Here is a 24,705-nt window from a genome sequence, read left to right on the forward strand (position 1 = left end):
ACCCCCAGCTGCCCTGCCAATGCCCTAATCTACTCGTGATAGTGAATCAAGTGAGGTAATTTCTAATGATCTATCTGTGTTAACTTATCAGTTACCCCCACGAATCACTCATGGGAAACCTAAAGTACAATATTCTCCTGATATACATGCCAAGTCTAAATATCTCATTAGCCGTTATGTGTCAACTCTTCGTTTATCTAAGTCATATGCATCATCTTTGTGTCAATTATCTAGTGTATGTGTGCCAACTAAGCTGCAGGATGCTTTATCTAACCCCAAATGGATGGATGCCATGTATAATGAAATGGATGCCTTGAACAAGAATAAAACATGGGATTTAGTTCCTTTGCCACGAGCGAAGAAAGTTGTTGGATGCAGATGGGTGTTTACTTTGAAGCATAAAGCTGATGGTTCCATTAACCGTTACAAGGCTAGATTGGTAGCAAAGGGTTATACTCAGACTTATGGAGTGGATTATTTGGAGAAATTTGCTCCAGTGGCAAAGCTCAATAATGTGTGTGTACTATTGTCCCTGACTGCTAACCGCGACTGGCCCTTATTACAATTCGATGTCAAAAATGCGTTTCTACATGGTGACCTCAAGGAGGAGATTTACATGGATCTCCCTCCTCGTATTCCTGTAACCTCTAAGGAGGGTGTTGTGTGTAAGCTGCGGAAGTCTTTATATGGATTAAAGCAGTCTCCAAGAGCATGGTTTGAGAGATTTGCAGCATCTATGAAGAAATTTGGGTATGTGCAGAGTAACTCAGACCATACTTTGTTTCTAAAGCATCATAAAGGTAAATTGACAGCTTTAATTATTTATGTTGATGATATGATTGTAACTGGAGATGATCAGGCAGAAATGCAAAATCTTCAGAAGCATCTCGCATCCGAGTTTGAGACAAAGTCATTGGGTGATTTGAAGTACTTTCTTGGGATTGAAGTTGCCAGATCTAAACATGGTATCTTTCTGTCTCAAAGAAAGTATATTTTGGATTTACTTGCAGAGACTGGAATGTTGGATTGTAAACTAATTGATACCCCTAGTGAACAGAATCATAAGTTGGGGTTATATCATGATCAAGTCCCTACAGATAAAGAGCGTTATCAACGACTTGTGGGGAAATTGATTTATTTATCTCTTACACGTCATGATATTGCATATGCAGTGAGTGTAGTGAGTCAGTTTATGCACTCTCCTAGTGAAGATCATATGGGTGCTGTGATGCGTATTTTGAGGTATTTGAAAGTAACTCCTGGAAAGGGGTTAATGTTTTGCAAGTATGGTCATACAGATGTGGAAGGGTATATGGATGCTGATTGGGCTGGTTCAGTCACTGATAGACGTTCTACGACTGGGTATTTCACATTTGTTGGTGGTAATCTTGTTACTTGGATGAGTAAAAAGCAAAAAGTGGTGTCTAGGTCTAGTGCCGAGACCAAGTACCATGGAATGGCTCAAGGTGTGTGTGAGTTACTATGGTTGAGAAGATTGTTGAGAGATCTTGGGTTTGGACCCCAGAAACCCATGAATTTGTATTGTGATAATAAAGTTACAATTGCAATTGCGCATAACCCTGTACAACATGATCGTACAGAGCACGTGGAGGTTGATCGACATTTTGTTAAAGCGAAGTTGGGTACTGAAATTATTTCCTTTTCGTTTATCTTGTTCGAGTATCAACTGGTAGATGTTCTTACAAAAGCTGTATCTACTACGGTCTTTCTCAACTCGCTTGACAAGTTGGACATGCGTGACATCTTTGCTCCAACTTGAGGGGGAGTGTTAGTGAGATCCTAGCTTAATTAGAATATTTATTTCCTAGTTTATTAGGATTATATTTCTTTCCTTGTGTACAGATATTGTGTAATTAGGATTTTAACTTGTTTCCTAGTTTGACCATACTAGAGTTACATCCTTGTACTATAAATACCTTATTTTGGAGAATGAAATATAACCTGAAAAATATTCTACCCATCTTGTTTGACTCACTGCTCGTAAGGCTATGACAACTTCTACTGCAATTTGTGTGATGCAACTACGCTGGCAACATCCTATGCCTGGTATTTTTAAGTTAAACACTGATGGGAGTCGAAAGTCTGAGTTTGGCCTCATAGGTGCTGGAGGAATTATTAGAGACTCTGTTGGTGTTTGGATTAAAGGCTTCTTCATGAATCTTGGTGTGGGTTCTACAATTGAGGCTGAATGATGGGGTGTCTTTTGGGGCCTCTGTTTGGCTTGGGATTATGGGTGCCGAAACATTAAGGTTGAATGTGATGCTAGCAATGCGGTTTCCCTCCTCTCTTGCCCAACTACTTTCACTCATCTCCTCCTTAGTCTTATTAATTGCTGCAAGAAGATGCAAGAAAACTGGATTTATTCCCTGAGGCATGTCTTTCGTGAACAAAACTATGTTGTTGACGTTCTTGCTAAAATGAGCCATGAGCTGGACCCTGGTTTCCATTGTCTTGATGTTCCCCCTCCCGATGTCTATGACACCCTTTATGCTGATTCTAGCAATTTGGCTAGGACTAGAATTATCTCTCTGTAGTTTTCTTCGTTGCTTGGCCTCTGGCCCATCTGTACCCAAAAAAAAAAATTTCTTATTTTGATATAAAAAATAAAAAGAAAGCCCAAATTCAATTGGGATTTTAAAAGATTATTTTGAGATAAATACGTCATGTGGCATTCAATTAAGATTTTTAAATAATCTAAACAAGTCTTGTGGTATTCCATTAAGATTATTAGAATTTTTAAATGAGGGTGTTGAACTCTAATGGTATTCAATCACGACTTTAAACAAGTAACAAAAGTCTTATGGTATTCAAAACCTTGCTAATTTCAAATGATTTTTTTAAAATGTGAGATTTTTTAGTAAAAGGTATAAATATCAAGCCCTATCTCAAATTCCACGCTAACCCATCAGACTTTTCACATGAGATTTAAAAAAAAAAATTATTTCCTCACCTTGACCTCCACCCACCGGGTATAAACCATGGCGACCAAATCACCACTAAGGACCACTCGGTATAAGAAATGTTCTTTCCTCTCCTTTCCTCACATGAAGACCAAACCACCTTCAAAACTAGAGCAACCTGCTGTTGGGGTATAAGTTCGAACATGTGGACCTCCACACATCTATTTGACAAAGCCCGATGGCTAGGCAAAAATTGCCCACCATCTGTTCGACACAAGCCCCAAAAGGGCGCAGCTTCTGTTTAGATTAGTTACTAGAAAATCGTTAATAGAATTCTTGTTGTGGAAGAGGTTGGCATTCAAAGGCAACTCACGTATTTGGGATGGTGGTGGTGTGGACCCAAATGCGGTGGTGACGCATGCAAAGGCTTGGCTGGCTGAATATCAGCAAGTGAGGGATGACTTGGTCTCCAATATCCCACGCTCGGCTCCAAAAAGAAGGGTAGTTCCAAGAGATGTTTTTGTTAAGATTAATGTGGGTGGTGCCTGGAAAGTTGAGGATCATAATGGAGGTCTGGAAGTGGCGGTACGGGATGAGCAAGGAACCTTCATTGCAGCTCGTTTGCGGCCAGTTAGGACGGTAGGGTGTCCTACCCAAATCCAGGCACTGGCTCTCTTAGCTGGGATGCAATTGAGTGTCTATGATATTTTGATTCATGATATTTTGTTTCAATATTGTACTCCTATTTGAGTTTCAATGAAATTTCATCTTTTATCAACAACAAAAATAGATTTTGATACAAATAAAAGATTTTGACAGAGGTGAGAACCAAAAGCATTGAAATTGTTGGCATTGATCAATGTGATGTACTGATAAATAGTTTACTTGCAAAATCCATACAAAATTGGAATGCAACTCCATCAATACACAAATGAGAGAGTGTGTGGTGACTGTGGGAGGGTGGGCTGCCGAGAGTGAAGGTTGGCTTTGTGGGTGTCGGGATGGTGAAGAGAGCATGAGAGCATTTCCAGCAGCGGGGTTTTTTTTTTTTGGGGGGGGGGGGGCGGATGCCGAGAGTGAAAGTTGGCTGGGTGTCGGGATGGTGAAGAGAGCATTTCCAGCAGTGGGGTTTTTTTTGGGGGGGGAGAGGGGGCAGCGGTGTGGGCTAAAAACTCGTTTCCAGCAGCAAAAGGAGGCCTAGGTGCGAGGTGGGACTCAACAACACGGGCTGGGCCGAGTGCTAGCCCAAGTGTCGATGCTTACGTCAGCGCCCTGGCTGCACGCGCCAATGTTAAAAAAATTTGAACGCACCGCTACAGTGCCCGCCAACGGTTATGTGCCACGTGTCGCGTCCTAGGCTCTCCGATCAGAATGTTTGCTCCAATCCAACGGCAGCCAATTTTTGTGTAATAAAAAAATGAAAAAATATCGGAAAAAATTTAAAAAAATACTGAATTTTTTTCTATAAATACCAACCAATACTCTTCACTTTTAATACCAAATCCTCATACATTTTCTTCTCCTTCTACTATTATTCACTTTCTACTCAATATTTTTTTCACTTTCAAGTTGTATTTTTCTCTATCATATTATGGCTTCTTCTAGTGAAACCGGAGGGGCATGCAACATGATGGAAGATGTTTTGTTATGTGAGTGTTGGGTCCAAATTAGTCATTGTCCCGTAACGGACAATGAGATGAAATTTTGTCATATGTGGAAAAAAATTCATCAAGAATTTTGTGAAAGGGCAATTGGTTCGACCCATACAGAAATTGCATTATCTAGTAGGGGGAAAATTCTCAATAAAGAGTTGGTGAAATGGAGAGATGCCTTGGCAAAAGCGATGGACAACCATAGAAGTGGGGAAAACCTTAGCAATGAGGTAAATTATTTGTAATTTTCCTTTAATTAATTTCTATGTCATATTAAATTTTATTTAAATGTTTCTTGCAATTTATATATTTTGTTAATATTTCTTGCATTTCTAATAAATTGTTAAAATTTCTTGCATTTTCATTATTATTTTTATATTTGTTGCATTGTCAATATTTTTTAAAGTTTCTTGCATTTCCATTTTTTTTTTTATACTTGTTGCATTGCCAATATTTTTTAAAGTTTTCTACATTTCCAATTTTTTGATATACTTGTTGCATTGCCAATATTTTCTAAAGTTTCTTGCATTTTCAATTTTTTTTATATATAGATTATGCAAGCACAAATGTGGTATGGAGCTACTGGGAAAGGCAAAAAAACTTTCAACCATACCCAATGTTGGGAGGCGGTGAAGAATTGTAAGATATTCCGAATTATTCCAACGGGTCCGACAGTGGTGTTGAACGAGACGCTACTCCATGATTCACCGGCATCATATTCACCTATGGATTCCCCAATGAGTCAAGACTCACCTATCGAAAAGGAGCCGAGGCCTATTGGGAGGAAGGCGGCGAAGGCGGAGAGAGGGAGTAATTCTACCTAGAATGCATCTAAATTTTTGGGGGAAATTTCAAGGCACCAAGCCATGAGAATTGAAATGGACATGAAAACCCAAGAGCACGATAGGGCAATGCAATTAGAATATGCAAAAGAAAGGGAGTATGTACGCCAACAAAACATTGAAAAAACGGATCGGGAAACCATGGCTATGGATACAAGCCATATGTCCCTTGAAACATAACAATTTTGGAAGCTAGAATGAAGGGATGTTATGAGACGAAGACTTTTTTGTGACGATGGACCTAGCAACACGGATTGGTTAAATGATCAAAACCATTGAATTAGTTTGCTTGCCTTTGATTTCATTGTATTTTATGTTTTATTTAAAAAATTAGTGGTAATTCATGTATTTTATTTTATTAGTTGTATTGATTTTCTTTTAGTGAATAAAGAAAATATTCAACAAAATTCATTTTTATTCAAAATATTCCATACATAAAAAGCAAACCACAACCAAAGCATAACTAGAAATACAACATAAACATAATAAATTTAAAAAAACATCTTCACTTCACATCATTCACCTTCATTGCCTTTCACCGCCCATAAATGCTTCATCAAGTCAACTTGGCGACGTTCATGAATATACGACGATTGCATCTCCGTGTAGCGATCAATCATCCAGGGCATGAAAGTACCGTCCCTAACCAACGGTTCATGCTGCACTGGTTCTCCATTTGGCCCCATGAGTTTTTTATAAATTCGTGTCAAGGCCGTGTTCATGGGATCTGGTTCATACACTTCATCAACATCGTAATCATATTCATCCTCCACAATCATGTTATGGAGGATGATACAAGTCATCATTATGCTTCTAAGCACCTCCTCGTCAAATAGACGCGTCGCGCCCCTAATAATAGCCCACTGGGCTTGGAGGATACCAAAGCACCTCTCCACATCTTTTCTGTAACCCTCTTGATAGACAGCAAAATAATTTCTGCTTACGCGATCGAGGATGTGGAATTGATTTGGTCCACCTCGGGTAGATGCCGTCAGCTAGATAATACCTATTTTGGTAGACGATATTGTCGATTTCATAGGTGATATTTGGGGCTTCACCTCTCAAAACATCATTGAACACCGAGGATTGACCCAGGACATTCAAATCTTTTTGAGATCCGGCAACTCCGAAGAAGGCGTGCCAAACCCATGTATCGAATCCAACAACTACTTCAAGGATGATACTTTCTGCCCTTTTCTATTTCCGTAATCCCCTTGCCAAGCAGTTGGATAATTTTTCCATTTTCAGTGCATGCAGTCAATGCTACCAATCATTCTAGGAAATCTTCTAGACTTAGCTTTTTGTAGAAGCCGTTGCAGGTCCTTGGGCGTAGGTCTGCGCAAGTAGTCCCTGGTGTACAGAGTTTTCCACTGCATCACAAAATCGCACCAAGCTCTCCAAAACAGTGGACTTCCCCATCCGGACAATCTCATCCACCTAATCAGCAAATGACCCATACGACAACATTCGTATCACAGCTGTGAACTTTTGCTCGGGAAGAAGTCCCAAATTTTCAGCAACATTTTTCTTTTGAACAAAGTATTTATCATAATTGCAAATATCATGCATTACTTTATTGAACAAAAGGGGTTGCATTCTATATCTCGCTCAAAAATGCACATCAGAGTATAGAGAATGTGAGATAAAATAATCTTCCAGAAGATTCTTACCCCGAGAATGTCTATGTCTGTCCACATTCGGGCCACGCCCTTCTCGTGAACCACGGCGGCTCTAGTTTTCTTCATCAAGCAAAGACACTACTATGCCAAGTTACTCATCTCGTTCTCTCTGCAACCTTTTGCTTGCAGCTCGTCTACGCGTTCTTTCTCTAGTTTCTCGCTCTTACCTCACCAAAACCTCTTGCATGTCTGCCATTGAGAATGGAGAATGAAATCTAAAATCTGAGAAATGAAAATGTAGAGAAGATCTGGTGTGGGAGGTATGAGCTGAGCCTTTAGTTTTATAGAAAAATTTAGGCAGATAGAGATGACACGTGGCGCAATTTTAGAGGGTGAAAATCTTATCTGAAATTTGAAATTGAAAATCTCATCCGATATGAATAGTATTGACACATAGGAACCCAAAAATCTTATCCAAAAATATTATCCAAATTAATTGTTTAAGTAAAAAAAGTTGGGAAAAAAAACAAATGAATAGTATCTGCCATGGCAAAGGGCAACTGCTAGAAACACACATTAATATGGCAAGGGCAGCCACTATTCACATGAATAGTAGCTGCCCTAGCCCACCCTTGCCATGGCAAGGGGCAAACTGCTAGAAGTGCTCTAAAAGAACCTTTTGCTTCTCTCTCTCCTCTCTCCTCTCCTCTCTTTTGCTACTTCAAGCAATTGAACTCAGTCCAAATTACTCACCAATTTAATGCGCCAAATTCAGACCCTAATCTCCATCGCATTGGCAAGTGCAAAATCCTAACTCCACCAATCATCAGCAGCAATGGAGCAGGTGAAGACCATAGGGCGAGAGCTTGCGATGGGCTCTCAAGGCAGCTTCGGCCATTTCAAGGAGTTCCTGGACCTCGTCAAGTCCATCGGCAAAGCTCGATCCAAGGCCGAAAAAGAGCGCATCTTGCTCCTCGAGATCGAAACCCTAAAACGATGTCTCTCCGAGCCCGAAATCCCCAAGTGCAAAATGAAGGAGTACATCATCCGCCTCATCTACGTCGAAATGCTCAACCACAACGGCTCCTTTGCCTACATCCACGCCTTCAAGATGACCCAAGATCTCTTGCTCAAATGCACTGGTTACCTCACCATTTTGCTCTTCCTCAGTGACGATCACGATTTGATCATCTTGATCGTTAACACCATCCAGAAGGATCTCAAGTCGGACAATTACCTTGTCATTTCCGCTGCTCTCAATGCCGTTTGCAAGCTCATCAACGACGAGACTTGCCCGTCCCAAGGAGGCTGTTAGGAGGGAAGAAGGTCATCATGGCGCTTCACCACTTTTATCAGAATAGTAGTCTTTGGTTTCGCATCTGGTCTCGAATTTCTAGAAGCGGCTTTGTGATAACGATCGGGGAGTTATGGGTGCCACGGTCTGCCCCTTGTTCGATCCCATTACCATCGATGTGAATTCTTATAAGGATTTGGTGGTCAGCTTTGTCAGCATTCTCAAACAGGTCGCCGAGCGCAAGTTGCCCAACACCTACGATTACCATCAGTTCAGGTTTTACTTACTTTCAATGAAGTTGAGCTTATTAATGTGGGAAGTTTTTGGTGTGATAGAGGAATTGAAATAATCAGCTTTGTTTGTTGTTTGTTGTAACGTAATGTAGTAACGGAATTAGTTTGATAATGCAGATTAGATTGTTGAAGATCTTGGCATTGTTGGGGAGTGGTGATAAGCAATCGAGTGAGAAGATGTATATGGTAGTCAGCGATATTTTTAGGAAGTGCGATTCTACCAATAATATGGGAAATGTTGTACTTTATGAGTGTATTTGTTGCGTTTCTGCCATATATCCAAATCCTAATAATCCATGCTCAAGTAATCTCAATATTTTTGAAGGTTTGAAGATTTTGTATTTTTCAGTGTAATTTCCTGCAAATTATAGTCTGCATGTAGATTATTTGGAGAGTTAAACACCAATTCCTTGTTGTATATTTGGTGGACAGAGTGACAGTCATAATTTGGAATATATGGGCATCGATGCCCTTGGTCGACTAATAAAGATTAGTCTAGAGATAGCAGAGCAATAAATATATGGGCACTGATTGCTTAGAGGTGAGAGAATTTTGTTGGGTTTGATGGATTGGTTTCAAATCATGCAGGACCCAGATGATATTCTGAAGCGAAAAACATTTTAACTATTGTACAAGATGACCAAGTCCTCCAATACGTGGAAGTGATTGTGGATCGTATGATTGATATTGGTTAGCATTAATGATAACAATTACAAAACATATATAGCTTCTCCATGTGTGGAGCGTGCGGAGCAATTTCCACCAAGTAATCAATGGTTTATCCAGGTAAGAGTAATATATGTTGCCTTTTATATTCTAGTTATTAAACACCCGATGTCATCCATGCCTGATACTCCTTCTCTTCAGACCATGAATAAAGTCTTTGAACATGCGGGAGATTTGGTAAATGTCAAGGTGGCACATAACTTGATGAAGTTGATTGCTGAGGGATTTGGAGAGGATGATGATTCTGCAGATAATCAAGGTGGCATATTAGTTATTATATGGTAAAGAAATGTTATAGCATGCCCCCCTAAATTTTGTGAGATTTCAAAGGTTACTGTTGAACTTTTGGTCAATGTCTCCCTTAAATATTTAGACTCCTCAAATAGTCTCATCCATTAACTTAGACCATCATCAATTGATGGGAAAATCATGGACGCATCGTGTTAGGGAGGATGAGTTTTCACGTCAAAGAATTTGAAATATAACTTACAGGTGCCACGTGTTCTAGTTTGTTATAAAATTATGTAAGTTACTCTGAAACCATTTGATGCGTATAACGTTTGAGACCTCAGAGGTGGATTTTTCCTGAGATTTAATTTACCTCATTGGGAATTGAAGCATTACTCTATGTTCGTTATTTGTGATGAAAAACATTTTGGGGTTACAAAAATTTCCAAGGGTTTTCGTTCTTTTTGCCATTGAGTTCAACAGTCCCTATAAATTGAGGATTATATGCTAGTAGTATGTTTAGAACATTTTGTGCATTGCTTGCTTCTGCATTTTGCCTTAAACCATTTCCTTGCAGAGGCATATTCAAATGATGAATCCGTCAAGGTATCCCTCAAACTCAGTTTGGAGGAATAGGGGTATTCAAATATCACTGGGAAGTTTGTAATTTTTTAGACTTTGATTGGAAGGAATATTCCATGCTTCTTAAATTTGGTAATGAGGTCAGGGAATAATTGTTTAAGATGCATATAAGGGCAGTTTCATTTACTTTCCCAAATTTCGTTATTTCAATGACCTCATGTAGAACCACTACCACAATAATATAAAACCGTTAAATGACGCAAAATGAAAAAACCTTTGTGGTTTAAAAAACCATTACAAACCATGATTGGTGTTATAATAACCGTCGTTATGGAGTCCGAAACCCTTAGTTGATTTTAATAGCATGACGGTTGAAAGAAGTCACTTTCGTCTTTCAAATTAGTTGATTTTAATAGCACAACGGTTGAAAGAAGTCACGGTCGTCTTTCCAAGACGGGCTAATGAAAATTTTGCTTAAGTGAATTTGCGGCCCTTCGTGAACCCCTCTAGTTCGCATCTTTTCAATCTCTATCCAAAAGCTCCTGATAATTGTGAAGCTCCAAACCCTAGCCTCCTTTCTTTTGAAATTCTCGGCCCTTCGTGCTCTTTGTCTTGTAGATCTCGTTGAACCTATGCTTCTTTAGAAATAACAGACGGCAATTCTTTTCAAAAAATCGTTGTCTTTACAGTTAATAGACAACGGTTTGTAGTAAAAGCGCAGTTTTTACATTTAATAGACGACGGTGCATCATCGTAGTTTGTCATTCAAAAGATGTCGATTGATATAACAACGGTTTTCAATGCAAAAAGACGACGGTTTTCCCCGGTCGTCTATTTCAATTTTTGTAGTAATGAACCAAACTCTTTAGCCTGCCTAAACTACACATAAAGCTTGTGCAGATCAAACACACTTCCTCACATGTAAAGAAAATTGTGCTGGGGAATCGTCCAGATGTGACCCATATGCTGAACGTGTTTGCTAGATATTTTATAGAGTGTTGGGCTGGGCTTTTCCCAAGGCCATGGGTCGGTGATATTCTACTCTTCAGCAACTGGTCAGCTTGTTTTCGTCAAGCTGCTAGAAGCAGTTTGCCTGTTGCGTTTTTAACAAAGTATTTGGGCATTCTAATTAACATTGGGTTTTCTAAGCAAACTACTGTATTCTTCCTAAGGCATTGGGTCATGTTCTCTCTCTCATGCTAGCCCATGTTTTTAGGGCCTTGAAATGGGTTCAAGTTTTGGTGCTCCCAAGTAGCCCAAAATTCTCATTCCTTGATCCCTTAAATGGGCCTAGTGAATGCTTGTATCTATCCACACCACAACTTTCTCAGCAAGCCCCAGGTAATTTTCTGGCTTGGGCCTACTTAAACTTGTGGCATAGCTTGGTGTTAGAATAATGGTTCTTCTTGCATGACATTTACGCTTGTGCTTGAGTTTTATTATTATGCCGCAATAGGCTATAATCAGGCCAAGTAACACCGAATGGATATGCGAGCGTGGTTTTGTAAAGTTGGTATGCTCTCGGCTCTTTTGTACGTGCTTGCTTGGCATGATATGTGGCCCGTAGCTTGTATTGTTGTGTCCTACAAATTCTCTTTTGTCCCGATTGAGCTTCCTTTGCGTTCAATTATTTGTGTTGGGCCAAGAATTAATATGGGCTTAGCCCCTTGGATTTTTGGCCCTCAACATTAGCCCCATTGATTATTGGGGCTATGAGCAAATATTGAGATGGGTCAAATAATCAAACCCGTCCCAAAAAGAAAAAATCAAACCCATGTTGTTGACGTGACCTTTTTGTTTCTCGCGTGTGTGCTGCCATGATTATCTTCCAGCAGTCTTGCATATTCCCCAGGTACGCTTCCATCAAATCCATTTTTTTTTATTTCATTTTATTTCTTTCTTCTTTCCGTTTCTGATTTTCTCCTCTGTGCGTGCAAAACCTGAGCTACCTGCCTATTTCCTTTGGTTATTGCTAGTTCAGGTCTAGAGAACCTTTGAGAATGAGGAATCAAAGGGAGGCATCATCCATAACCGCTAGTTGGTCATCACTTAAATTGATTGTTTCCAACTGCTCAGCTACTGCCGTCGATCCATCTTGCATGTGCTTGGGTCTGTCATTGGCTCTTGGAAAGCACAAGGCAAGGGTGCCTTGTCATCTGGACTCCTACAGTTGCCTGCTTGCATAGCTTCTCCTCCATACTCTGGGCTCTCCCGTAGGATACGGTTAAGCCCCCAACCCCGTCATAAGCGGTACACAGTGCGCCCATCTGGCAGCATCACTTTCGAGCATTGGGGATGATCGTAGGCATGGTTGTTGACTTCCGAGTGTCTCTTTCTTTCTCGATCAATAATGGTGATGAGCTCCTCGTTGCTTAGATCACGAATTTCAGTCCATGAAGGGAGATACGTCCTGAAATCCGTAGATGAGTTGCTTCCAGCACCTGTGCATTCGATGTAAAATTCTGCCTCGGAGCAGTGAGCTTCGTTTTTGTTGAATGGTGCTTGATTTCCAGGTATACGAAGTGGCCTTAGTCCACATTGTAAGTTCTAGTTATCTTTTTTACTATGAGAAGCCCTTTGTAATTTTTGATGGATAAAATTGAACATTCGACATCTGTAGTAGCTATTCGGTCATGCAAAGACAATAATAATGCGCTTTAGTGAACAAAGAATAAAGTTGTAATTTCTAACGTCTTTTTCCTAGTTTCAAAGAACCAAAATCCATTTGCAATCTAGACAAGAGTTCGAAAACTACAAAATATGGATGATACTATCGCTACCCATCAAACTTTTCATCTTGCAGTTTCAATTGTTCCAAATCCCATTTCGTGCCTTTTGCAGGATTATCAAAATTCCTGCAGTTGAGTTGCAACAACTTCACATGATTTAGACATGCTGGGATTCTTGTACCTTGCCAATACCAGCAACATCAGTAGTATTCTTGTACCTTGCCAATACCAGCAAGATCACTAGTATAATGAGACATAATCTTTCAACAGAAATATGTTGGACATATTTGGATGCCTATTTACAATTAATGTCTGATTTTCAATAAACCTTGATTGGAAATTATGAAATAGATAAATCTGTTACATTTTGTCCCCAACATACATCAATTCCAATGAATGGGATAGAAGAATCATAGACAAAATATATGTGTGGAATGAAAGCATTAGATAAATCCAGCTTTGTTCATTCGCGGATAAATGCTGGATGCATCAATTGAGAAGAAAGGTATTGCCTTATGCAACTTAAAATGGAATCTCAGAAATTGCCGGCGCCTCAACACACCTCTTGATTACTAAACCATTACCGGAAATTGGGTTCGTTTCGACAGCTGAACCTGGGGCTTACATAAACCACTTTGGAACTTCATTGCCTGAAAATTTAATATCGAATATAGAGCGCTAAGAAAAAGGATTAAACCCAACACAAAAAGAAAAAAAAACTCACACCCTAAAAACGACAACATGTACCCCAGAGATGCACAACAAAATATTGCTAAATTTGAATTGAACACAAAACGCAGATATATGACCAGAAAATGCAAAGATATCATTCAAAATTTAATGGATTTACATACTTTGGCTCCTCATTAGGATCAATGTGCCTCCTCTTTTGGTGATCCGATGGTCCTGTAAACAAGGTAAGCCCTTCAGCTTCATGATCACCAATGTCGACGACGTTAGCACGATGATCATCGTTAAGTGCCATGTAATCTGATTGGCGAGGCCTCTTGCCAAGACTAGTCTTTGATGCTAAAGACAAGGAAAGCAATTCGCAGTCTTGGTGTTGATCGTCATAAATATCATCATCCACCGCCTTCGCATCAGGTAACAACTGCGTTGGCCCATGATCAACAACATCAGTCTCACTGACATCAGCAACATGGTGGCCTAATAGGTGGACCCCGCAGGGAATTTTAACGGGTGCGGGCACTTCGCCAGGCAAGTCAAATATAACTTCACACGTATTAACCTGCATCGTCGGTGGTTCTTCAAACCCGTACACATGACTTTCCAATAATGGAATAGACGTGAGGTACACATGACTTTCCAATAATTCAACACATTCGTCATACAGATGAGTTGTGTCTAATTCAAAATGTGCCACATTGACGAGTTTTCCATTGAGAAGAATCTTAGCAGAACCAATATTACCAGCACATAGAACCAATCTTAACGTCTCCCATTTTAAATTTGGAGGAATTTCAAAACTAACTTCACATCCAGCATCGTATTCGTAACTCAAAAATTCTCTAACTATTGTTGCATCTTTACAACAGCTGAACCACTTTGGAACTTCATCGCCTGGAATAATAATTTCGAAAAGAGAATGCGGAGAAGAAACAGAAACCTGATTCAGAAAAATATGTTCTGTGATGTCGTAGCCGCGTAGTCTAACGCAATTGGTCAAACTCAGATACATATGGTCATCCTTCCGCGGGAGTTCTGGAATTTTCTCCAATGATGTGCAGTTATCCAGCAATACCCAAGCCAGTTTTGGAATTTTTTCCAATGATGTGCAGTTATCCAGCTCTACGAATTCTATTCTTCGTGGAAGCACTTGTTCTGGAATTTCCAGAAGACTCTGGCAATTAATCAAATAAAGATTCCGCAAGTTGACAAATTTGCTAAAGGATATCGGAAGATTGACAAAATTGCTTTGCGATAGAAAAAGTTCTGTTATTGTGGACCAGCAATCAAGGAGCCGGAGGAAATTAATTTTTGATAGATTGCATCCCATGAGACTAAATTGATACAGGTTGGGAAGCAATTCGGAGTTCACCGTAACTGTGAAGTTCTCACAATAATCAGCATGTAATATTTCAAGACCAGTAAGATATGCAATTGGTGAAGGCAATTCTCTTACGCCACTTCCTGATATTCTCAAACCCCGTAGTGATTCCATCTCGACTTCTATTTCCGGGAAACTCTCAAGGCTTTTGCAATCACTAAGATCAAGTTTTTCAAGAGATTTCAATCTAAGTGTTGCAAACCTTGTAAGATTGAAGCATCCACTAAGATCCAATTGTTGAAGCCCAGTAAGATATGCAATTGATGGAGGCAATTCTCTTACGCCACTTCTTGCCATATTCAATTTCCATAGTGATTCCATCTCGACTTCTATTTCTGGGAAACTCTCAAGCCTTTCACATCCAGATAGATAAAGTTGTTCTAAGGATTTCAATCTAAGTGTTGTTCCAAACCTCATAAGTTCAACGCATCCAAAAAGATTCAATTCAACAAGTTTATCAAGGAATCCAACAGAACCATCGACCTCAACCAAACGTGTGCACTCGCTTAGATTCAAGTACTTTATGTTTGGGATTCCAGATAAGTCAGGGATTTTTTCTAAGAATTGACAACCCCTTAAATTCATAGTTGTCAGATTTGGCGAGTGCTGTGAGACAAGAACACAAAAACAAGAAATAATTAATCACACACTTCAAAAGACAAAAACTTAGAAAACTATTTTTCATTTTTTTCCTTCTGAAATTAACAACTCTATTTAAAATTATATATAATGAATGAAAATAATTACAAATGCATACCTTAAAGTTAAATCCATCCAATTGTCTGATATGACTACGAGGCATATTGAACTCAACAAGATGATTTCCTTGAAAATTGGGTGGCAAAGATTGTAACTGACATCTATCCCAATCAATCAATCTTAAGGCGTTGGGCAGATAGTTAATGTGCCCACATAGAGATGCATTACTGTTTATGAAAATTTCAAGATTTACCATATTACGGAAGCATTCTGGATTTAAGGTTATCTCAGCTGGGTCTGGAAGCTTCACCATGATGCCTTGAATATTTCTTGTTCCCTAAGATAGAAAAGCATTAACATTAAAAAATGAAGTCATTTTACAAACCAAAATGCAAGCACATTTTGTTAAGAAAATTATATAGGTTACATAAGGTATTCTTTATTCTCAAATTGAATATAATAACATATGTGATACTTACTGTACTTTCCGTTAGAAATTGTTCAACATCCTCGTAAAACCACAATCTACTACGCTTGCCGGGATCATTGGGGGATTCTTCGTGAACTATATCCTTGCCCAGTTTTTCTAGTAAGTCATGCATCTGAATCGTACCATAGTCAATAGTTATCATTGCCTTCTCAATGAGTACTTCAATACAATCTCGGGAGACCTTCTTCTTAGAATTGCTTACTATTTGTAGAACATAGTCCTTATCTTCACCCTTGAAGAAACATGCGATATCTAGAAAAAATTGTTGCATGGAATTTTCCAAGGCATCATAACTTTTTCGAAGTATTTTTTGAATACCTGTATATGGTTCTCCTTCATAACTATCTAATATATCTTGCCAACGATCTTTGTCTTTATTATGAAGATGGGAACCTAAAAGTGTTAGAGCTAGTGGAATGCCTTGAGCATACGCTAGTGCACGTTGTGCAAGTTCCAAATAATCCTTTGGAGGTTTGCTGGTTCCGAAGGCACAGAAACTAAAAAGCTCAAGAGCTTGGTTGCCATATAACTTTTGGACCTCGTATATCAAATCAATTCCATGACATTTTAGCAATCCGCTATCTTGTGTAGTTGTAATGACTCTACTTCCCTCACCAAACCAACCAACACCGGCCAAATTGTCTAATTGCTTCAATTGATTCACATCATCAAGAATTAAGAGAATTTGTTTATGGCTCAACCGTTTTTTTATGACACCAATTCCTTCATCAACACTATGAATTTTCCATTCTCCGCCAAGAATTTTATGAAGAAGAGCCTCCTGTAGTTTGATTAAGTCTCCATCTGACATTGAATTTTCTCTAACATTTGACAAGAAACAACTTCCTTCAAATTTATGTGCAATTGCATTCCATATAGCTTTTGCAATTGTTGTCTTGCCTATTCCAGATGTCCCCCATATCCCAACCATGCGACGACCATTCCCACCAACATCTAAAAGCTTTTCCACATCTTGGACACAAGATTGAATTCCAACTGGGTACTTGGCCACATTCCAATATGTGCAGCTCAGTACTTGGCTTAAGATTCTATCAACGATGTTGTTGATAAATGTAGTTTCATACCTGCCAGTTTAACCAAATTAGACACAGTCAATGAATCAGATTTAAACAAATCCAACCACGCAAAAGAACACAACATACTCAAGTACGTAATAGTTGTTCTGACCAAAAAAGAAAAAAAGATGTAATACTTGTATGCCTTTTGAAGAGATTTATATATGGATTTTGAACTTTCTCCTTACAGTTGTATATTTTTATAACAGAATACTTCTCACTACGTAATAGTTGCTCAACTTGCAGCTATTCGGTTTCATGTTTTTTTTGTCAAGACGAAATTATCATATTTAGCAAGCAACATAAGATCCTACAAAGCAATCTAAAGCAAAATAATTTCTTTGATGAAATTATTTGTTAGCTGGCTGAGTTGACTTTGGCTTACCTTGTTCTACTTCAAATGATGAAGTTTTATGATGGCTCATTTGGGAGTGATTCTGAAGAATGATTATATAAAGAAGCACGTAGAAGGTGTACTCAATAAGTGACAGAATAACTCCCAAACGAATTTGTTAGATTTTCATCATCATTGGCATAAGAGTTGGATTAACAAAATCGTATAACATAGTACAAACATATCCTCGCTAGATCAAGTTCCAATGATCAATTGCAATTGTGTCTATAATTTTAGCTGGAAAAATTAAAAGGAAATTCCAATGCAAAAGTACTCGTAATTTTATATTTATTCAATTTCCAATATTATGAGTTACATAATTACATTACTTTATTAGATAAATTTAAGTAATATTTCTGGATATGTTACTTTAGCTAATCATGTGGTGACTCATACAATACTCTCTATTTCCAATATTCTGCAGTTGCTGTGGCAATCCTGTACCCACCCACGTGTGGCAGCACACAAGACTTGATGTCTTTTTACTCTTTCTAATTTTTTAAAATTATATATTATTGGTGTATTTTATATGCTTATTAAAATATATAAGTTTGGCCTTAAAATATTTATAAAAAATTAAAATTAAAAAAAAAAGATCTTCTCCTTACAATTTAATATTTTTACAAAAGGATACTTTTCTTTAATAATGAGTAACAATTAAATGTGTAATAAATAATAATGAGAAAGAAGAGAGAAAAAAATTAAACTTGAAAATGATAAAGATAGAAACATACTCTCCCTCTTTGAAATGCCATCCAGACAAATTTGCTGCTTCCGTAAGAGATCTCCTCCATTTGAGCACTTTCTCCTTGTCATCCTTGAATTTGCGTTCATGGTGAACAAATGCATCGCCATAACTACTTCTTTGGTGCCGTACATCTGAGGGATCCACCTTGTAAAAAAAGGGCAAAACTATTTGTTGCTTTGATTCTTTACATTGAAGGATCTTGACAAGTTCATCCAAGCACCACCTCGAAGATGCATAGTTTTCAGAGAATACAATGAGAGAAATTCTTGATTCTTCAATTGCTTTGACAAGGGCTGGCGATATTTCTTCTCCTCTTACAAGCTCTCGATCAATGAAGGTGTAGATGCCCTTATCACACAACGCCTTGTACAAATGATCTGTAAAATTGGTGCGTGTATCCTCACCTCTAAAACTCAAAAACACATCATATGTCCATGATGAATCATGAGTGAAAGAAGAAGAAGAAGAAGGAGAAGAAGAGACTGGTTGAGTGGTCAAAGGGGGCAGATCTGAAGGAAGTTGAGGTTCCACCCCAGAATCAATTGGCAATGGGGAACTCACCATAAACCTGAATAAGGATTTTAAGTAGAACATTGAAGAATTGAAGAAGCAGAGAGAATCTTATCTGATTTTGTATTGATTTTCTTTCTTAATAAAACGATGCAGTAAGAATTGGGTATGGCAGTGGCGCTCTGGTTAGATTTATGAGGGCTTGACGAGGCAGTTTCCATGTGGGGGAGCTTTCGTTTCAACTTCAAGTCATCAAAGGCTAGATTTTCTTTAAGGGAGTGCACATGGCCAGCAATGCTAAATAGCAGATATGGGCCTACATTGCTTTAAGATAGTGCACATGGTCAAACGGTGAAATTTCTTTTTCATTTTCACTGACGCGCTTATCTTTCAAATGATGGTCTTTCTATCCCAAGATTTTGTTTTTAGGTCTGAAAATAAAAAATTGAAAGAATACTGAAACAAGTTTGTTGAAGGAAAATGGTGATCTTCCTAATATAATTTCACCACCACTAATTAAATAATGGGGTTTTATTATTTTAGGTTCGACCCATTCGAGACGCAAGTCTCTTAATTACAATCCCTTGCTTCAAGGGAAAACCCTTTGATTCCATCATAAAGAAACAGAACGTGTGTGTTTTGATTTTGCAGCTGCTCCCAAGTCCAACCTCAGGATGCCTACGTATCCTTTGCAGGAATCAAGCCACTCGTAGTTCAAAGATTCATGATGAATAAATGACTCATCACAAAACGAAGAATTTGAATGGGTTTAATTGAGGAGTTTGAGTGAATTTAGCTGAATAAACCAGGGATTCAATATGGAAATATGTTTGGGATGGTTGCATCAAGATTGAATCTCTAGATTGCCTACGTACCCTTTTAAAGGGATCAAACCGACGTAGTTCGAATTTGATTTGTGTAAAGGTAGATATTTGATTTTGGGGGAATTTGGTTGATGTAACCAGTGATTCAAATTGGTTGCGGTTGCGCCTATTGAGATGTTAGACTGCCTACGTACCCTTAACGGGGATCAAACCGACGTAGTTCCAAAATTCAGGAATTAATGGGTAAGTGTGGCCCAATAATTTAGAGTTGGTGTCTTTGAGACGATTTGACGATTTTCATAGGTAGATGACCTATGGGAAAAATTGGAAATTAATGGGTATGTATGACCCAATAATTTAGAATTTGTATCTTTGAGATAATTTGGGGATTTTCATAGGTAGGTGACCTATGGGAAAATTTTGAAATTAATGGGTAAGTGTGGCCCATTAATTGAGAATTTGTGTTTGAGATATTTGAGTTTAATCTCATTGGAATTTTCATGGGTAGATGACCCATGAGAAAAATTGGAAATTAATGGGTGAGTGTGGCCCATTAATTGAGAATTTGTGTTTGAGATATTTGAATTTAATCTCATTGAAATTTTCATGAGTAGATGACCCATGAGAAAAATTGGAAATTAATGGGTGAGTGTGGCCCATTAATTGAGAATTTGTGTTTGAGATATTTGAATTTAATCTCATTGAAATTTTCATGAGTAGATGACCCATGAGAAAAATTGGAAATTAATGGGTGAGTGTGGCCCATTAATTGAGAATTTGTGTTTGAGATATTTGAATTTAATCTCATTGAAATTTTCATGAGTAGATGACCCATGAGAAAAATTGGAAATTAATGGGTGAGTGTGGCCCATTAATTGAGAATTTCTTTTTGAGAGATTTGATTTTAATCTCAATGAAATTTGTATGGGTAGATGACCCATGGGGAAAATTAGATCTCTGTAAATTTAATGGGTAATTATTTGGATTACCCATTAATTACTATGGGCTTTTGAAAATCAATGGACAAATATTTTTGACAGTCCATTATTTTATTTCGGGCCTGTGATATTTTGACTGGCCCATTTTTTGGACATGTGAAGAAGAGAGAAAAGAAGGAAAGAAGAGAGAGAGTTGAAATAAATCCAAAAAACAAACAAAGTGGCTGACGCCACTTTTTATTATTTTTATTTTTTTGTCTTTTGACTTCTTCTTTTTTTTTCTTTGAATTTCTTCCCCCTTTTGAAACCAAGTGGCTGACGCCACTTTCCCATTTTTTCTTACTCTTCTTCCATTTTCTCTTTCGACAGGAGTCTTCCTTCTTTTTTTGTTATTTGTTGCTACTATCTGCAGTATCAGGCCGACCAACAGCCAACATGGTTGTCTTCCTTTTCAAGCACAGCTTACTTTTTATTTGCTGTGAGATTAAACCCCCAATGATTTTGTTTGTGGGTTTTGTACCCAAATGGGAATTGTGCTCTTGAGAACTCACTGAAAGAGTTTTATGCCCAAAAAAAAAATGGATATACCATTCAGGGTATTTGATTGAGGGTTACACACCCATGATGGATTTCGTATCCAAGATTCTTGAGGGTGAAACGCCCAGGCTTTATTTCAAGGGTGAAAACCAATATTTGCTTTGAGGGTGAAAACCCATATTTGTTTTCAGGGTGAAATACCCAAACTTTGTTTCTGGGGTGCAAAACCCAAACTTGTTTTGAGGGTGAAAACCCATATTTGTTTTCAGGGTAAAAACCCATATTTGAACATCCAAGAAATTTTGATTCAAGGTTGCCAAGGGTTGCCACCCTACATGAATTGCCATCCATTTGATTGATTAAAGGGTTGCCACCCAAAAAAACGGAGGACCTCAAGAGAGGAGCCTTGATTGCCTCTGTCATATTTCTTCAGCATGGCTATGCATCCTCCATGTTCCCCAAGCCTTGTTGGCCTTTTTTTGGTATCTCTTCAGAGTCTGCCGCTGTGCTCCTTTTCTTTCTGCAGCCTCACGGCTGCCTCCCCTTTTTTTCTTTTCTCTCCTCCTTTTATAGAGTCCTTGTGAGAGAGTTCTGAGATGGCAGAATCCCCATTCAAATTGGACTCCTCCCCCAAAAATAGGAGCCACTAAACTCTCTTAAACGTTTTCATTGGTTTAGACCCCCACCTTTTTCCAAACTTCCCCCCACCTTTTCCAAACTTCCCCCCACGTTCCAATATTTTGTGATTTTTGTGATTTTTTTTATTCCAACAGATGCCCCCTCAAGCTTTGTGCGTGTGGCATTTTTACGCGTGCAAAGCTTGAGATGCTTTTAACTAGCATTATAAGCTAACATATGTATATATATTTTTTTTTTTCCTTTGATTTCAGGTGAAGAGGAAAATATTCATCATGAGAGTGCTAACTCCAGCATGGGTGGTAGTGGGTCAGACTTCCTGGCTGAAGTGTCTGAATTTCAGCAAGTTCAGAATAGCCCAGCTGATGATCAGTTTCCTGAAAGTGTTGGGCCTATAGCAGTTGTGCGACCCCTCCAAAATTTGGTATCAGTTGAGAACTTTGTTCATCAGATTTTTGGGAATGGGGTAAACCAGAGTAGGCGGGAGTTTATCATTAGAGAAATTGAAGGTATCTTTAGCAGACTTTACTTCTCAGAGACGCCTGCTCAACTTCATATGCACCATTCTGAGATCATCAAGGCCCTTCGACTTTTGGGGTCAACCGTTGACATTCTTGGGTGTGGTGAAACTGCATTTAAGCAGTTTTTCCAGCTTGTGGATTGGATTTTTGAGCTTGCCAAGCGACATTCCAAGAGCAGTGCCTATATTGAAGCCTTAGGAGATGTGAATATTGATGTGATTCATGATTTGATCCCCCAACACGAGGAATGTTTAAACACCAAGCTGGCTCTTGAGGCAGAACTTACAGAGGTTGCTAAAGAGATTGAAGACTTGGATGTCAAGGAAGTTACCATCAGGGAAGCAGAAGAGAGAGTTCGCCAGATGCGGGAAGAGCATGAAGCTAAGAAAACTTCCCTTAATATGCAAAAGATGAACTTGGAGATTTCTTTGGAGCATCAGAATGAACAAGCAATACAGCTTCAACAATCCAGAATTGATGCTAAAGAAGATCTACTTCCCCAGATCAGGAGCACTCGACTGTCAATGAAGGCTCAAGAGCGAGAGATTCACCGCCTAATCAATGCCCTGTTTTCTTCTTGTAGCGAGCTCTAAGTGATGAGCCTACTATCATTATTTTTTTTTTTGTTTAGAATGATTTTTCCCTTCAATAAATGTTCTTGTGGTATGGTTTCCACCAAGAATTTGTAGGTAGGCCTTTGCTTCAGTATTCTTTTGCTCTTGTAATGTAGTTTTTTTCCACCAAGAACAATTTTCAGAATAAAGATTTTGTCGGATTTGCTTTTCTATTTCACAGTTTATACTCGTGCGAAGTTGGAGTTTTTGCGTAGTATACAACAGTTTAACCACGTGCTAACACCATCGGTGGACAAGAATGAATTCATGATAGTTTACGGCTGCATCTAGCTTTTGGGCTAGCTTGCCTACGTACCCTGTGAAGGGATCAAGCCGAACGTAGTTCACCCTCCTTGAATTGAGGTAATGAAGGGGAATTTTGGGTCTTGTGACTGAATCTAGCTTTTTAGAGACTAGACTGCCTACGTACCCCTTTTTTAGGGATCAAGTCAACCGTAGTTCTTTACTTGGGCCGCCCTTTCGGGTTTTCAATCCAAATTTTTTATTTTATTTTATTTTTTGTGCTCTAATTTTGCTTGGGCCGCCCTTTCGGGTTTTCAGCCCAACGAGCATTTTTTAATTTACCCTAACTTTTGCTTGAACAGCCCTTTTGGGTTTTCAGTCCAACGGGTCTCTTTTTTTTTTTTTTTTTTTTTTTTTTTTTTTTTTTTTTTTTTAACATCATGCGTAAAATTTCTTGACGAATTTCCCGTTCACACAAGGATATATGCACTTGCCTTCAGAGTTTGACAACTCGTAGGCACCCTTGGAGAAAACCTTAGTAATGACGTAGGGCCCCTCCCACTTGGGTTCAAACTTACCATGCATTTTCCTAGTAATGACGAAGGGTCTTCGGACAGTTAAAACCAAATCTCCAATTGAGAAAGATCTGAACTTAACTTTTCTGGTGAATGCCCCTGCCACCTGAGCCTGATATATTTCGAGCCTTTGTTGAGCCGCCAATCTTTTCTCATCGAGAGCTTCCAATTCTGCCAGCCTCACATTTGCGTTCTCGTCGGGGTTTGTTAGCAGTAATGCTACCCTTAACGATGGCAATTGGACTTCTAACGGTAGAACCGCCTCAGAACCAAACACCAAATTGTACGGTGTACATCCTGTTGAGTTGCGTATGGTCGTCCTGTAAGCCCATAATGCTTCAGGGAGGCGTTCATGCCAATCTCTTTTGTTTCCTGAGACCATCTTCTTTAGGATATTGCACAATACTTTATTGAAAGTTTCAGCTTGACCATTTGACGACGGATTGTAACTCGCGGAGAACGAGTGTTGAAACTTATACTTCTCGCACAACTTGGTCATGGACTTGCATTTGAAATACAATGCATTGTCAGATATAATCTTCGATGGAACCCCATAACGGTAGATGATGTGGTTCCTTATGAAGTTTGTAACATCGTCTGCTCGTACCTCCTTTAAAGGAATTGCTTCAGCCCATTTAGAGAAGTAATCAGTCGCGGCCAAGATGTATTGATGTTGACGTGATGACTTAGGCTTTATCATGCCAATAACATCTAAACCCCAAGCTTCAAATGGCCAAGACAAAGTTGTCGGATGCAATTGTTGGGGAGGTTGGTGAATAAAATCTCCATGTAATTGGCAATCTTTACATGTGGTTGCAAATTTTATTGAGTCTCGGACCATTGTTGGCCAGTAATAACCCAATCTCTTCAGTTGGTTCGAAAGTTTTGGACCAGCTTGATGAGCACCACAAGTGCCAGCATGAGTATCATGAAGGGCCTTAGTTGC

General features: G+C 38.8%; 1 protein-coding gene and 1 pseudogene across 2 annotated transcripts; one reads left to right on the forward strand and one right to left on the reverse strand.

Annotated features, from left to right (window-relative positions):
• LOC109947105 lies at positions 7,870–10,017 on the forward strand (annotated as a pseudogene).
• LOC18786611 (TMV resistance protein N) lies at positions 13,133–19,109 on the reverse strand. 2 transcript variants are annotated; one of them, XM_020556558.1, is made up of 5 exons: positions 18,348–19,108; positions 16,133–17,228; positions 15,712–15,990; positions 13,741–15,560; positions 13,133–13,536 (listed from the first exon to the last, which is right to left on the reverse strand). In XM_020556558.1, exons 1-5 carry the CDS (start codon positions 18,953–18,955, stop codon positions 13,530–13,532), a joined length of 3,810 nt encoding a protein of 1,269 aa, XP_020412147.1. In that variant the 5' UTR covers positions 18,956–19,108; the 3' UTR covers positions 13,133–13,529. The 2 variants fall into 2 exon arrangements, with proteins under 2 accessions (XP_020412147.1, XP_007220725.2); XM_007220663.2 differs by lacking the exon at positions 13,133–13,536 and having other exon boundaries at positions 13,642–15,560; positions 18,348–19,109.

Source organism: Prunus persica, chromosome G2 (assembly GCF_000346465.2).
Source record: "Prunus persica cultivar Lovell chromosome G2, Prunus_persica_NCBIv2, whole genome shotgun sequence".
NCBI lineage: Eukaryota > Viridiplantae > Streptophyta > Magnoliopsida > Rosales > Rosaceae > Prunus > Prunus persica.